The 15,777-nt window shown below is 42.8% G+C and overlaps 1 protein-coding gene across 1 annotated transcript in view; it reads left to right on the top strand.

Moving 5' to 3' along the window:
• The window catches only part of TMEM47 (transmembrane protein 47), a 37,052-nt gene that overhangs the window by 16,459 nt on the left and 4,816 nt on the right, over positions 1 to 15,777 (top strand). The window contains exon 2 of the mRNA XM_030575640.1: positions 3,550 to 3,690. Within this exon, the coding sequence (XP_030431500.1) occupies positions 3,550 to 3,690 (141 nt within the window). The remainder of the gene's footprint in view (positions 1 to 3,549; positions 3,691 to 15,777) is intronic.

Here is a 15,777-nt window from a genome sequence, read left to right as displayed (position 1 = left end):
AGTGCCCTGAAGACCCGCGGCGGGGGGTTCTTCCGCCCCGGGACCCGTCGTCGAAGACCCCAGGCCCCTGAATCCTCTGGGCAGCCCTGGACAGGAGCCAGGTGTGTCTGATATAATCTGCCCTGAGAAAGCACTTCATGACTGCCGTAAAAAAAAGAAGAACCTGGTATGCATGAAAGGAACTGGTCTGGGAATGCTTCTCGGTGACGGACACAGAAAGGAAACTTGGTGTACGTAACAAGGAGCTGCCCAGTTCAAAAGTAAGAGGAAGAAGGCATGCACCCAATCCCCTGCTTCTTGACCTACTCAGCAGCCTGGATTTGTGACCACAGGCAGGCATCCCAGATCTACCACGCTTCAGCTTCTTGGCCTCCATGCTGTCTCCAGTAACCCTCTGCCTGTGTAAGTGTGTGGGTGCATGAGTGTATGAATGCAGTGAATGTGTGCATGTATGAATAAGCTCCATCTCTTTTCTATCTGACCTAACAGTGGCATTGTAATAAAACTAATACAAGTATGACCCTGGGTTGGTTTTTAGGGGAACAGAGGTAACAAGTATCACCTGAACGTTTGTCTTCCTAATGATTGCTTAGCTAAGAAAACAAAGAATAAATAGTTTGAAATATTCTTTGGGTATTTTTCAGTAATTAAAGTGACAAAATATAGGCATAAACATGTAAGTAGCATGGCAATAAAACATATACATGCACAAATATGGCTTTTCAAAAAAAATACTGTTTTCATTTAGAAATGCATTCACAATTTCAAACTTCCTTTTTCACAGCTTCCTCTTCATTTCTTTCATCCATACTGTAGGAGTCCTTCTAACTAGTTATTGACACCAAAATGTGCTTAATTTTGAACATATTTTACTTGTTCGCCTTTAAAATACATTTAAGGTTTCTGGGCAATTTATTCTTCTTGATTTGATCTTATTCTGGTAAAGTTTGATCTCTAAATCTATGCTGAAAATGAGGTCTTAAATCAGTTCTTCGGTACAAAGTTAATAGTCATACACTTTGCTATTCTATTCCAAGTGAAATATCAGCGCTAGATGTGCCAGACAGTGAGAAATCCAAAGTATCCATAGTTGTTTTTCTCCCCACAAACTCATTGTAGGGATTTGTGTTGGTGATTATCTCTTTTCTAGTTCGGAATGACTGGAGTTGTTGCTATGATACTCTTGCTTGATCCACATTGTTGCAATGGGACTAAGGCCATGGCTACACTTACAGTTCTGCAGCGCTGGTAGTTACAGCTGTGTTCGTACAGCTGTGTAGGGCCAGCGCTGCAGTGTGGCCACACTGACAGCTACCAGCGCTGCAATGTGGCCACATTTGCAGCATTTGCAGCGCTGTTGGGAGTGGTGCATTGTGGGCAGCTATCCCAGCATTCAAGTGGCTGCAACGTGCTTTTCAAAAGAGGGGGGTGGGGTGGAATGTGACAGGGAGCGTGGAGGAGACAGAGAGAACAGATTTTTGGAGTTGACACTGTTCTCAGCTCCCTGCCTTGCAAGTTCTAAGGACTGGAAGACACACAGTGCCTACCTTCAATCATTTTAAAAGTTCTGACCCCCTTCCCTGACCCCTCTCTCATTGACTAAATGCAAATTATGTACTCCTAAATAGCCATCAGACCAGATAAGCATCTGCTCAACATGGACTTCCCCCTCCCCCTCTGCCGTGTGAGCGTGCTGTTTCTCTCTTCAAGCAAACAGCTGTGTACATTCCAAAGTAATTCCCCTGCCTGCCTCCGCTCGCTCAGCAAACAGGAGCTGTGTTTGTTTTTTAAATAAGCAGTTTGGCTGAACTCCGAGCTCTCCCTTTCTTCCAGTTTGTTGTGGACAGGAATTCTGGGATACCTCCTTATACCCCGGAGGTCAATAAAAGCGCTGGTGGGTTCCACACTTGCTGACCAGCGCTGGATCACCAGCGCTGGAATCGCTACACCTGAGGCTCGACCGGGTGTTCAGCCAGCGCTGCAACCAGGAAGTTGCAGCGCTGGCCGTGCTTTGCAAGTGTGGCCACATCCTAAGTTGCAGCGCTGTAACCCCCTCACCAGTGCTGCAACTCTCTAGTGTAGCCAAGGCCTAAGGTTGAAATCTGCTTCTTTGCAGGTAGTCAGCACAAGGCCCTCAAATTAGGGATTGTCTGGCCCTCTACATGGGGTGGATTTTCCAGTGTACAGAAATGCTTGATTCCAGACTGCTAAGATGATTGTGAATTATCACTGGGCCAGTTCCTGCAGTTATATCTAAATGAAGCTTCCATTGACTTCATTGGGAGTTTTTCCAAAGTAAGGATTTGCCTCTAGAGTAAGGACTTCAGGAATTGGCCCATTCTGCTTATTACAGTCATTACTGTAGCACTGGGAAATTTCTGAATTTATCCTTGTTTTTAGTTCAAAATGAATTCTTGCTTGTAATATCTCCCTCCTTTCTCTGAGTCTCATGATTCAGATTATTGAATGTGTCTTCTTTTTTTTCCCCTTCAAGATTTTTTTTTTGTGTGGCTACGGCATTTCCCATTTCATACTCATAAATGGGTGATCAGACCCCACAATGCTCCTCGTGAGAGTCAGCCTTGACCCTTTCAAGTCAAGGTATTAACTAGGGCTGTCAAGTGATTAAAAAAGTTGTGATTTAATCATACTGTTAAACAATAATAGAATACCATTTACTTAAAAATTTTTGTTTTCTACATTTTCAAGTATATTGATTTCAATTATAACACAGAATACGAAGAGTACAGTGTGCACTTTATCATTTTGATTACAAATATTTGTACTGTAAAAACAAAATAGTTTTTTTCAATTCACCTAATACAAGTACTGTAGTGCAATCTCTTTATCATGAAAGTTGAACTTACAAATGTAGAATTCTGTACAATCGCCCCCCCCCCCACATTAAAAAATAAAACAATGTAAAACTTTAGAGCCTACAAATCTGCTCGGTCCTATTTCTTGTTCAGCCAATTCCTCAGACAAACACGTTTGTTTACATTTGCAGGAGATAATGCTGCCCCCTTCTTGTTCACAATGTCACCTGAAAGTGAAAACAGGTGTTCTCATGGCACTGTTGTAGACAGCGTCACAAGATATTTACATGATAGATGCGCTAAAGATTCATATGTCCCATCATGCTTCAACCACCATTGCAGAGGACATGTAGAATAATGGAGAATAAAGGTTAATACTGGGGAAAGCTGTGATTTAGATTGGACTAAACTAACACATGTTAACTAATCCTGACCGAACCTTGTCCTCTCTTCCTAAGCTGGACAAAGCCAAAGACTCAGCTCCTGCAATTGTTCCTCAGGCAAACTCCCAGTTGAATCTTGAGAAAGGATTGCAGGATTTGCCTTTTAACTTGTATCTATCATATGAAGCATTTAAAAACTCCTGAAGGATTTGCGCTTATTTAAAAAAAAAAATGGTTGTGAGTTTCCTCAGGTCTTGATGTGCTCTGTACCCTTCATAGTTCTTTTTTCCTCTGTAGGGGAAGTGTGTGTTTGTTTTACTGCAATTGTTTTTATTTCTTTTTCTTTCTAGACTGGCAGATAGCGACTCTCGCTTTGCTTCTGGGCGGTGCTACCATCATTCTCATAGCTTTCCTGATTGGTTTGATCTCGATCTGTGTGGGTTCGCGAAGGCGGTTCTACAGACCACTCGCAGTCATGCTCTTTGCAGCAGGTAAATAAACTAATCACTTCCAGAACTGTGTTTAAAATGTTATGAACACAGTTTCAGTTTCATGCAGTACATGTCCACTGTAGTCATAATAGTTCAGAGACATTTCATTTTTCTTATGCTAAATAGTATTAAGCATTTTTGGGATATCAGTTTTTAATAGGCCAATAATTTTTACATTTGCACTCTTGCAGCTTCTAAATCCAATGCAAACAAATAATTATTGTCTTAAGTACCTGCTGCATGAGGGACTGCAGGTAATAACTCAAAAGTATCAGCTTTTTGAGTAGGTTATTTTTGTGTTGTTTCATGTCCCCCTTTATTCTTCTTGAAGCCCATTCTGATAAGTTTTCATGTTCTTTTTTAAAATTTGAACAATCAATTTGTAAAGGTGAATGAACCCTTGAAGCCATAAGGATGAAAATAAATAGGATTAAATTTTAAAGGTGTTTATTTCTGCTTCTGCGCCACCAGAGGAATTAATTTAATTGGTTAACTCTTAGTTATTAATTTTAATGGTTGTCATATACTGTAAAGCTCTTCTTTGGTTTTTCAAAACACCAAAGTGGAACAATTTATGCAGAGATAAAGAGAGACCTTAAGAAAGACCTTTAAAAACAAATAGGCCCAAGAATTCTGTAATACAGTATAAAATTGCCTTACCAAATCCTGTCCTATTATACATTCTGGTGTTTTTTGGCTTGGCCAGTAAATGATATATTTCCCCCCTCCCTTCCCCCTCCCCCCACTAGGAGATCCATCAAGTATGGCTTCCGCTCATCCTGTCAATCATATCTGTGCTGGAGCCAACAGATTAAGCCTCTCTGATAGCCCATAATGAAGAGACTGACAGATACATCTAGTCTGCTAGATGGGTTTAAAAAAAGCCATTTTCAAGGATATGAAAAGATAAGCTTTCAGAATTTGAACGGTATTTAGAGCTGAAACAAAACTCTGGGGAAGGATCCTGCTGCCCCCTGCTGTATGTATTAATACAGTTGGCCTGCTGCAATTTAGCAGGGATATGCACATATTTTATGCATGCATGTAATATTACTGTTTTCTGTCATTTGCTTTTTCTGAGAAAATTCAAAATGGGTTCAGAAATCTTGAGTAGAAATGGATCCCTTTGATCTGTGTGAATTAACTGATGCATGCCCACTAAATGAATGCACTAGTCTCTCTCTCTTATTTTTTTAAACTCACCTTCGACCATAACATTATAAAACACTCCAGGCAGTTAATTTCTAGGGAAATGGGATTATTGTACTTCTCCGGTGGTTTCTCATTTGGCCTTTGACTCCATGTCTCTTAATACTGTGCAGTAATTGCCCAGAAATATACTGCCTATCATGACTTATTGCTTAATTAATATATTATTAAATTTGTAGCTTTTTCTTTTTTTTATAAAAGCCTTGCTTTCTCTTTTCAGAGAGAGCTGGAGAAAGAATCCCAATGTTTTCCACTGGGATTAAAATAAATTTGCTTGTTTATTACAACAAATTCTGTCCTTTATACTTACCTACATCAGTATGACTATATTAATGCTCTACCATGTGGAAGATAATTTACCTGTTTCCTTTACCCTAGGTTGTTTGTATTTGAGAGCCATGGCCCAAAATGTGTTGGAGGGAGGGATACGGTGAGGCCACAAAAAGCTGCCTGTGCAACGTTGCCTGGCAGATCTGTGGGAAATGGTTTTGGGATTTAATGCTGATGTTGTCATTTGTTCCTAAGGGTCACAGCTCTTCTTTCAACACTATCTTTGGAGTTGGACAGGGGCCAGGCATCACATGCGAGACCTGTGATGCTATTAGGGACGTCTAAGCTGGAGCACAGAGGCGTTTGCCCTCCATGCAGATGTCTCTAGATTCAGATTGTCTTTGTGGATTTCAGAATATTTTGGAGGTTGTAGGGTTCCAGCTCCAGGAACTTGCATGATTGTGCTTAAGAATTTATTCCCCCTCCCTTCAGATGGAGATATCTACTCCAGGTGGAACAAAAGAAGTGCCTAGAGCCACTGACTGTGTGTGACTGGGGCAGATGAGAATGTGTAAGGATGAGAATCAGCCCACCCCATATCATATGGTGAGAGTGGCCTCCAGAGACTTTAGATGCTGGACAATTGTTGAGGGCTTTTGTGATTGGCTACCACTTTTATTTTTTTCTCCCGGCAAAAGGCCTTAGCTAGTAAGTGTGTGTGTGTGTGTGTGTGGTAGCAGGGCTGCCCAGAGGATTATGGGGGCCTGGGGCAAAGCTATTTTGGGGGTCCCTTCCATAAAAAAAGTTGCAATACTATAGAATACTATATTCTCGGGGGGGCTCCTGTGGGGCCCAGGGCCTGGGGAAAATTGCCCCACTTGCCCCCTCCCCCTGGGCAGCCCTGTGTAGTAGGATATTTGGGGAGTAGGAAGGCAGAGGCGCAACAGGTAGTGAAGCAACCCTGGCTAATTATTGAGAGTGGGCGAACACAGGGCAGAAGTTTAGCTAGAACAGCAGATAGGGATAGTTTACCTTTTAGTACACATTTGAAGTTAACAACGAGTAAGTAGAGGAGCAATTGAGGACAAGTTATATTAAAAAAAAAAAAACAAAAACAAAAACAAGCCCCTCCTCTACAAAACACTGTGAAGCAAACAAGATGCTAGTCAATCATCACCTGATCACTTGTTTGCTTGTTTGTATATCCCGCTACCCTTGGTATGTCTTGGCCTTTTAGTTTGTATACTCTTGAGGGCAGAGGCTGTCTCTTCCTGCATGCAGCACCTATAATAATGGAGCTCTCATCCAGATAGTGTCTTTTGAGCACTGGACAATATAAGAAACTACTAATAAAATGAGCAGGCAAATGCTGCCCCTTGTTTGCAGAATGTGTCAGAAGCTTTACACACTGACATTTGAAGAGTGTCCCCAAAGGGGTTTCCATAGTAGGGCATGAATTAGTTGTGAGTATTTAAGCATGATCTAGTTTTAGAATAATGTATATTTCATTTGTATTTTGAGTTACACTCTCTGGTAGGGGCACCTGTCTTTGGTAACTATTTTTCCAAACTCTTACTGCTAGTTTTGGGGCAGAGACCCATCCTACAGTCTTTAGAGAGACAGGAATTCACCCTGAAATCACTGCAGCACCTTTTATCAGCAAACACACAGTCCAAGTGCCCTTTTGACATCAATCCCTCAGTCATGGTGTCAGGGCCTGTATTTCCTCTAAGCTGTGTGCTGGGGCATCCGCTCAGGACTGATTGAAGTGCTGTGCAGTTGATTAGCAGAGCCACTCACATCCAGCCACTCACGTGGCAGCGTGTATTCAGGTGCGAGGAGATTGGGCAGCAAGATATAGGGTCAGCCTTCTGCTCCCAGACAATGATTGGCTAGGGAGCTGGCAGGAAATCCCACCCTTCTGATGAGTTTTAGGACTATGACAGGAATTTTCTTTAAAGGCCACCACCAAAACACTGAATAGTACTCTAAAGCCCTGTTCAGACTGTTTGGGGCCAGTTCTAGCTGAGAGACCCTTCACTCTTGCCTTATACAATTCCAGAGCAGTGGAGATCAGTTAGGAAATGCTTGCTTTCAGAGACTGGATTTCAGCACTTCCTGACAGAGAGCTGGGCACACGCTTCCTATCCGAGTGCCCATGTCTTTGAAATTCACTTCCCTTATCAGCTCATTAGAATCCAAATCTAGTGACTATACAAGCCCTGTACTGTTCTGGACTTGAATATTTCAGTTCGTAACAAGGACTAGCACACTTTGAGTAGCAAGAGTTTATTTTCAGCTTTTTTCCCCCCCTTGGGCTACTGAACGAATTGGCACCTTTGAAAGCTTAGTGTGTATACAGGCATAAACAAGGGTACATAAAATGCAGGCCCTTTCAATTCAGCTGAAAAGGGGATGGTTAAGTAGCGGTACGCATCAGATTTAACATGCCTGGCCTAGGGGCGGCTCCAGGCACCAGCACGCCAAGCTTGTGCCTGGGGCGGCAAGCCACAGGGGGCGCTCTGCTGGTCACCGCGAGGACGGCAGGCAGGTTGTCTTTGGCAGCATGCCTGTGGAGTGTCCACTGGTCCCGCGGATTCAGCAGACCTCCGGCAGGTGTGCCGCCGAATCCGCGGGACCGGGGACCTCCCACAGGCAAGCCATGGAAGGCAGCCTGCCTGCCATGCTTGGGGCAGCAAAATACCTAAAGCCGCCCGTGACCTGGTCTCTGTAGACTTGTCTCCATTAGACAGTGTTCTTAACACTTCCAACTGTTGCTACAAAGGCAGGAACAATGGTGAGGGAGCTAGCAAGAAGCAGCCGCAGGGTTGCACAATACAGTGGTTTCAACAACAATGATCAGTCTACACAAGTGCTCCCATATGGATCAGTAGTAGCAATAGTAAAAAATATTAAGGAAAAAAAAACTAATGTAGATGCAGCCCCTTTAACCACAGGTTTCAATTCCAGTGAGATCAGTTCATCTCTTTTTCTTTGCAAGGCCTGTACATTGACTTCCGTGCAGTTTACTCTGTGTGTGTGAGTCCTCCTTAAAGACTAATATCCAGATGACTCAGTTTGAGGCTCAGTTCAGGAAAAGGACTAAAGCACATGCTTAAGTCCATACCTCTTCAGAACTATTCATTAATTTCAATGGGACTTCAAAATGTGTTCAAAAGCTAAATGTGTTCAGCGACTTTTCTGGGGGGAAAAAAAAAGCTCTCCTAAATCTGAGTATGAAGTTCCTTTGTAAGAGAGTGTGAGTTTTCACAGGTGTCATTGGTCAAAATTTTCCTTCCTACCCTGTTGCACAGCATGCTGTGGGCTGGCTGGGGCCTTTCACCACAATGATGATGTGTTTCAGTGGTGAAACAACTCTTATACATGTGTATTCCGAGACAGAAAACTATTTTAAAATGGAGTGCAGGGTGAGAATACATATCAGTAACTTAAGGATAAAAACTGTTATTGGGAAATAGCAATTATCCCAAAACAAATTAGTAAAACCCAGAAAATTTAAGTTAAGGTTAAGCTTAAAAGGGAAGTCCAAACATTAAGATATAGAAATGCATGGTTAAAGCACTCAAACAACGTTAACTCTGACCTATAAGGATGCAATGCAGTAACCATATTAAGGCATTTTTGTGTTTGTTTTCCAAATTTGTAAAACAAATCAGTTTAATCTGACACATCTGATTTATTTTACTCTCCCCTGCCCTTTCATTGCACCAGATCTCTGTCTCTTCTGTTTCTTGAGGTCCTGATCCTTATTAATATCTGAATATGGGATTCAGGATCTAATATTCTTTTTAGTAACCTGTAATCTGATGACTTCATGTAACTGCATATTGGTTGTGAATTTCTGAAAGTAATTCCATTCAAATGTTGTTTAAGTTCTTAACTAATACATTTATTTCAATTGTGTGGAATGTAAAGATTTAACACTGGGTAGCCATAACCTTAAAATTGTGTTAGGGAGAGCAATTAGCAGCTTGTGTGTGTAGCTGGCATATGTAGAATTCATCAGTTAAAATGTGCTCGCAAACCTTGTGTCATGCCAGTTGAAAGCTTTTTACTAATTTCAGCAGCATTTCCCATCCTGTGTACAGAAACTGTCTCTCATACTGGTAAAATCTTTCTGCTTGGTAGAAACTATCAGGGCCAGGTTGTGGGCAGCCAGACCTAGTGGTCAGAGCTGGAGTCCACAATTAGGAATAAACTGACTGTAAAGTCAGAAGCAGGAGACAAACTGGGGATCAGTGCCACAAGTCAGTAGCCATGATTAGGTCAGGTCAGGATACAAGGAGTTCAGACCAGGGAAAGAAGAGCAGAAGCAGGATGGATTTCAGTTGTTCAGATAGCTGCCTGTTCCTGTTGCTGGCTTATGTGAGGCCAGCGGGCCAGTTGGCAGAGTCCCAGAGCAGCCAATGGGATGTCTATCTCTGACTGGGGCTGAGCTTTGTGGGTCCTGGATCAGAAGTTGTCAGAAGGCACCATGTGGAGAGCGAAAGTGTGGCTGCTCTTGTAATCCTTCTGGACCTGGGTTTGAGGCTTGTGAGTCACGACAGAAACTTTCCTAAGTGTACTGATTGTAAACTTAGTGAAACATACCAAACTCGTACACCAAGACAGTCCTTAAATCAAGAGAGCAGCAACAACCACCTGGAAACACCGCTAGTGACAACCAAAATCAGAGGGAGCTTCTTGAAGCTCAGCACTTCTCCAAATTAGGCCACTTGTTTCATGGTCTGAATATGGATTTACAAACCTACCTTTAAGTTGCTATTTTTACAGTCGTAGCCATGGGGCCTGATGTTTAACTCCTAGAACTAATCAAGGCAACTTAATGAAATCAGTTAAGTTACACCAGTTTAAAACAAGTGAGAGATTTGAATTAGACCCAAGAACAGCAAACGTGAGAAGAGTGAGAAATAGTTTTCTTTTAAAAGCTAAGGGCATGATTGTGATAATTCTGCTCATGCTGTGGAGTACCATACTTCACTCATGCTCTCATTGCCTTCAGTGTAGACTAGGTGGCAATAACTCAGTGTAAGTAGCAGTATCACGATCAAGTCCTAAATGTTGAGAGACCAGTTGGTTTAAGGAATAGTGTGGATCTTTTTTTTTTTTTTTTTTTTGGTGCTTTCAATTAAGGACCAGATCTAGCAATTGGGTCTATATGCATGGACTGTTCTGTCTGTACAACATTCCAGTGGTTTGGGAGCAACAGAAGTAAGGTGACTACCCATCTTGAATTGGTTGGGTTAGTCCAGAAATGCAGAGTTCAAGTCCCAGTCCCAGGCTGAATGACTCTGGGACAGCATTTCCCCCCCAACTCCCTGTGGTGCTGCTCTTTGTTCAGGGGCTGTGCCAGCCTCCTCCCAATGTAGGAGAGCAGAAGTGGGCCTTAGCTCCTCCTTGCCAGGCCACAAGCTGGAGCCAGGCAGTAGTAAGAGCCGCCCAGGAAACCCGGGCCACTGTGGGTAGCCCTGGACTCTCTACCTGCCCTGTGAGGCATACCCTGGGTGTGTGTGGGGAGTGGGAGGGGGAGGACATTAGCTGAGGGTTATTGTTGGGCCCCCAGCACCGTTCCCCTCTGGCTTCTGGCCTAGCTTGGGGTAGGGCCTCGGGGAAGAAGAGGAGAAGGGGGCGGGGCCAGGGAGGGGGTAGGGCTCCTGCATGTGTTCCACTTTTGCCTTTTGAAAAGGTGATCACCCTAAACAGAAGATCTTTACTGTTGATAGCTGGTGGCCCCAGAACAATCCCTAGAGGATGGGCATCCATGTCACAGAAACCTGTATCCAGAGTGACCAGAGAGAGAGGGAGGCCAAAGACTGATTGGTGAAGAAAACTCCTCTTACTAATGGGACTCTGTTGCATCTGAGACACATTGGCAAGACAGAAGCAGTAGCATAGGAGCCAGCAAACAGAGCTGGAAACAGGGGAGTTTGAGTGGGAGTTTGTAAGGGGAGTTTTGGAGAGGGACTGTGTGGGTGGGGGGCAGGGGGCAGGGGAGGGGTGGTTCCTTGATAGGAGCTTAAGAGGGAAGCCTGTCACAGCTACAGAAGCAGCATTGGTAGTGACTCAAGGAATGAAAGAGACAATGAAGTTGACTGGATGTGGAAGCTGTGGCATTCACATTATCCTGGAGCAGTACCTGAAAAGTGCTTTGTTTGTATGACATGCTGCCTGATCGAGCTGATGGTAGCGAAGAGCTGAGGTTTGGATTTGCAGGTAGACAATATGGTTGAGTTTTGAAGGGGATTTAAGATGATGATCGCTGGAAGACGAGAGGAGGCTGAAGGGAAAACTCAGGACTAGCAGATTCAAGCTGGACTGGAGAACTGTGAGAGTAGATTGCTGGATGAGGAAAGTGGCCAGTGAAAGCATGTGTCATAAACAGATAAGTAAGAGTTAATAGAACAGAAGTACTTCATATCTCTTTTGCCTGTAAAGGGTTAACAAGATCTGTGAGCCTGGCTGTCACCTGACCAGAGGACCAATCAGGGGACAGGATACTTTCAAATATTGAGGGAGGGAAGTTTTTGTGTGTGCTATTAGTTTTTGGTTGTTGTTCACTCTGGGGCTCAGAGGGACCAGATGTGCAACCAGGTTTCTCTCCAATCTCTCCGATACAAGCTCTTATAAGGTCAGAATAGTGAGTACTAGGCAGATAGAGCGAGTTAGGCTTATGGTTGTTTTCTTTATTTGCAAATGTGTATTTGGCTGGGAGGAGTTCAAATGTGTATTTGGCTGAAAGGAGTTCAAATTGGTATTTGCTGAAAAGATTTTAATTTGTACTTGTATACTTAGGCTGGGAGGATATTCCCAGTGTCTATAGCTGAAAGACCCTGTACCTATTCCATTTTAAATTTACAAAGATAATTTTTACTATTTTTCTTTCTTTAATTAAAAGCTTTTCTTGTTTAAGAACCTGATTGTTTTTTTATTCTGGTGAGACCCCAGGGGACTGAGTCTGGATCCACCAGGGAATTGGTGGGGAGAAAGGAGGGAAGGGGGAGAGAGAGGTTAATTTTCTCTCTGTGTCAGGATTACTTTCTCGCTCAGGGAGAATCTGGGAGGGGGAGAGAGAAGGAGGGAGGAAGGTGAATTTTCCTCTCTGTTTCAAGATTCAAGGAGTTTGAATCACAGTGATCTTCCAGGGTAACCCAGGGAGGGGAAGTCTGGGAGAGGCAACGGTGAGGGAAAGGGTTTACTTTCCTTGTGTTAAGATCCAGAGGATCTGGGTCTTGGGGATCCCTGGGCAAGGTTTTGGTGGGACCAGTGTGTACCAGGCACTGGAATTCCTGGTTGGTGGCAACGCTACAGGTTCTAAGCTGGTAATTGAGCTTAGAGGAATTCATGCTGGTACCCCATCTTTTGGACGCTAAGGTTCAGAGTGGGGAATTATAGCATGACAGCATGTGATTACAAGAACCAGCCAGAGGGAAAGGTTGGCTGCTGAAGGAGAAATAGAGCTCAGGAACAGGTTTGCTGAGTTGGAAAATGAAAGGGCACAGCAGACCGTAACAGAAGACGGGAGGGCAAAGAAGAAAAGAGCAGCTAGTTTTACAATAAGAGGGGAAAAATCGATGGAGATAGCCAGAGTTCAAAGCCCCAGGAGGATAGAGGATGACTCGCGGAAGATTGCAGGAGAGAACAAAAGATATGAGGACTTGCAGCCAGAGAGAACGGAAGGAGGAAGGCCAGAGAATTGCAACCATCGGGAAGAGGCAGGTCTATGTGATTGGGGACATCCTACTAAGAAGGACAAAGGGACCTGTCACCGGAGCTGATCTGGAGAACAGAAAGGTGTGCTGTCTGCTGGGAGCTAAGATATGGGAGCAGGAAATAATCCACTGGTTGTCCTTCATGTGAGAACAGATGACACAACTGGATTCTCACTGGAATGCATCAAAGGAGACTATGCCAGGATGGGGAAGATGCATTAAAAATGGAGACTCAGGTGATATTCAGTGGGATTCTACCTGTCCCGAGATGATGAGAATGAAGGCAAGACAAGATTATGATGATCAACAGATTGCTCATGCAGTGGTTCAATAAGAAGGGCTTTGGGATGTTCGATCACTGGGAGGCATTCATGGACAGAGGACCGTTCTTGTGGGATGGAATCCACGTGAGTAGGGAGGGAAACAGATTTCTGGGATGGAGGTTTGCACAACTGTTTAAAAGAGCTTTAAACTAGGAATTCATGGGAAATGGCTGGGAGATGTTCATGCCTGATTCTAATATTGAGTGGGAGGAAAATCAAGTAAGAGAGGATACAGCAGTGGAAAAAGGAAAAATAAAGGGTAGGAGAATGGACATCAAGAGGAAAGAAAGTGCCAGTACCAATGACACTAACAGACAGGTAGGTGATACTGGCAGTAGAATGACCATACCTAATTAGGTGAAGAATCTTGGTGAAGCCAAGCAGAAACAACTAATACATTTGTAGGCCAGTGCAAGGAGCCTCGGTAACAAAACTCGGGAAGTAGAACTTCTGGTGCAGAAGAGGAACCAGATATTATAGGGATAACAGAAACATGGTGGAACACTAGTAATGACTGAAATACAGGTATTAAAGGGTATGTGCTATTCAGGAAAGACAGAAATAAATGTAAAAGTGATGGAGTAGAATTGGATATTAATGACAAGGTAGACTCTTAAGAAATGAAAAGTGATAGAATGGATAAAACAGTGTCTTTTTGGGTCAAAATCACTTGGGGGGAAGAATGGCAACAGAGGCTTCACTGGGTTAGTACTTGGGGTCTGCTACAGACCCCGGGATCCACTTTGGATATGAATAGAGACCTCTTTAGTAATTTAATGAAATAAATATTACTGGGAATTGTAAGATTATAGGAGGTTTTAATTTTCCAGATATAGATTGGAGGACAAGTGCTTCTAATAATAGTAAGGCCCAGATATTCCTGAAATGGGATGGCTAACAGATTTCTTCATCAGATAGTCACTGAACCAACAAGAGGTGATGCCAATTTAGATTTGGTGTTAGTGAGTAGTAAGGGCCTCATAGAAGAACTGATTGTAGAGGACAGCCTCGGTTTGAGTGGTCATGAGCTAATTCAGTTTAAACTAAATGAAAGGACAAACAAAAACAGATCTGCAACAAGGGTCCTCAATTTCAAAAGACCTAACTTTTTAAAAAAAATAGGGGAATTAGTTAGGAAAGTGGACTGGCCAAAGAAGTCAAGGAACTGAATACAGAGGAGGCTTGGAATTATTTTGAGTCAAAGTTGCAGAAACTATCTGAAAATTGCATCCCAATCGGGGGGGAAAAGTTCATAGGGAAGGATTGCAGACCAAACTGGATGAGAGAGCATCTCAAACAAGTGATTAAGAGAAAGCAGAAAGCCTACAAGGAATGGAAGGTGGGAAGGCTCCATAAGGGAAGCTCCCTCTTGGAGGTCAGAAGATAAAGGGAAAAAGTGAGAAGTGCCAAAGGTAAGCCGATTTGGACCTAGCTAACAAAATTAAAACCATAGTAAAAGATTCTTTAGCCATATAAATAAAAAGAAAACAAGGAAACAAATGGGATCACAAGAAATGATATCACTAAGCACTGAGGATGAGGTGGAAATTAAAGATAATCTAGGCATGGCCCAACACCTAAACTAATACTTTACCCTACTTTTTAATATGGGTCATGAGGAGTTTAGTGGTAGTGACAGGATGGCTAATGGAAATGAAGATATGAAGGTAGAAATTTCCGCATATGAAGTGGAAGTCAAACTCAAACAGCTCCATAAAACCAAATTGGGGAGCTCCCAGATAATCTCCATCCAAGATTATTAAAGGAACTGGCACATGAAATTGCAAGCCCAATAGCAAGGATTTTTAATGATTCTGTAAATGGAGAATTGCAAATGTAGTTCCTATTTTTTAGAAAGAGGGGAAAAAAGGTGACCCAGGAAACCACAGGCCTGTTAGTTTGACCTAGGATGTGTACAAGACCTTGGAACGAATTTTGAAAGACAAAGTAGTTAAGGACATAGAGGTAAATGGTAACTGGGATAAAATACAGCATGGTTTTACAAATGGTAGATCATGCTAGGCCAACCTGATCTTTCTTTGAAAAGATAACTGATTTTTATTTTTTTTTTAGGCAAGACATGCAGTAGATCTAATCTACCTGGATTACAGTAAGGCATCTGATACTGTTCCACATGAGGAATTATTAGTTAAATTGGAGAAGATGGGGAACAGTACAAAAACTGAAAGATTCATAAGCAAGTGGTTAAAGGGGAGACTACAATGCGTCAGACTGAAAGGTGAACTCTCAGGCTGAAGGAAGGTTACTAGTGGAGTTGTTCAGGGACTGGTTTTAGGACCAATCTTATTGAACATTTTCATTCATGATCTTGGCACAAGAAGTGGGAGTGTGCTAATATGCGAATGACACAAAGTTGGGAGGTATAGCCAATACGGAGGAGGACCAGAATATCAAACAAGATGATCTGCATGAGCTTATAAATTGGAGTAATAAAAATGGGATGAAAAATAGTGTAAATTGCAAGGTCACGTATTTAGGGACTAACAACAAGAATTTTTGCTATAATCTGGTGATTTGTTAGTTGGAAGCGACAA

This window comes from Gopherus evgoodei, chromosome 1 (assembly GCF_007399415.2).
Source record: "Gopherus evgoodei ecotype Sinaloan lineage chromosome 1, rGopEvg1_v1.p, whole genome shotgun sequence".
Lineage (NCBI taxonomy): Eukaryota > Metazoa > Chordata > Testudines > Testudinidae > Gopherus > Gopherus evgoodei.
This window is presented reverse-complemented; position numbering and strand designations above follow the sequence as displayed.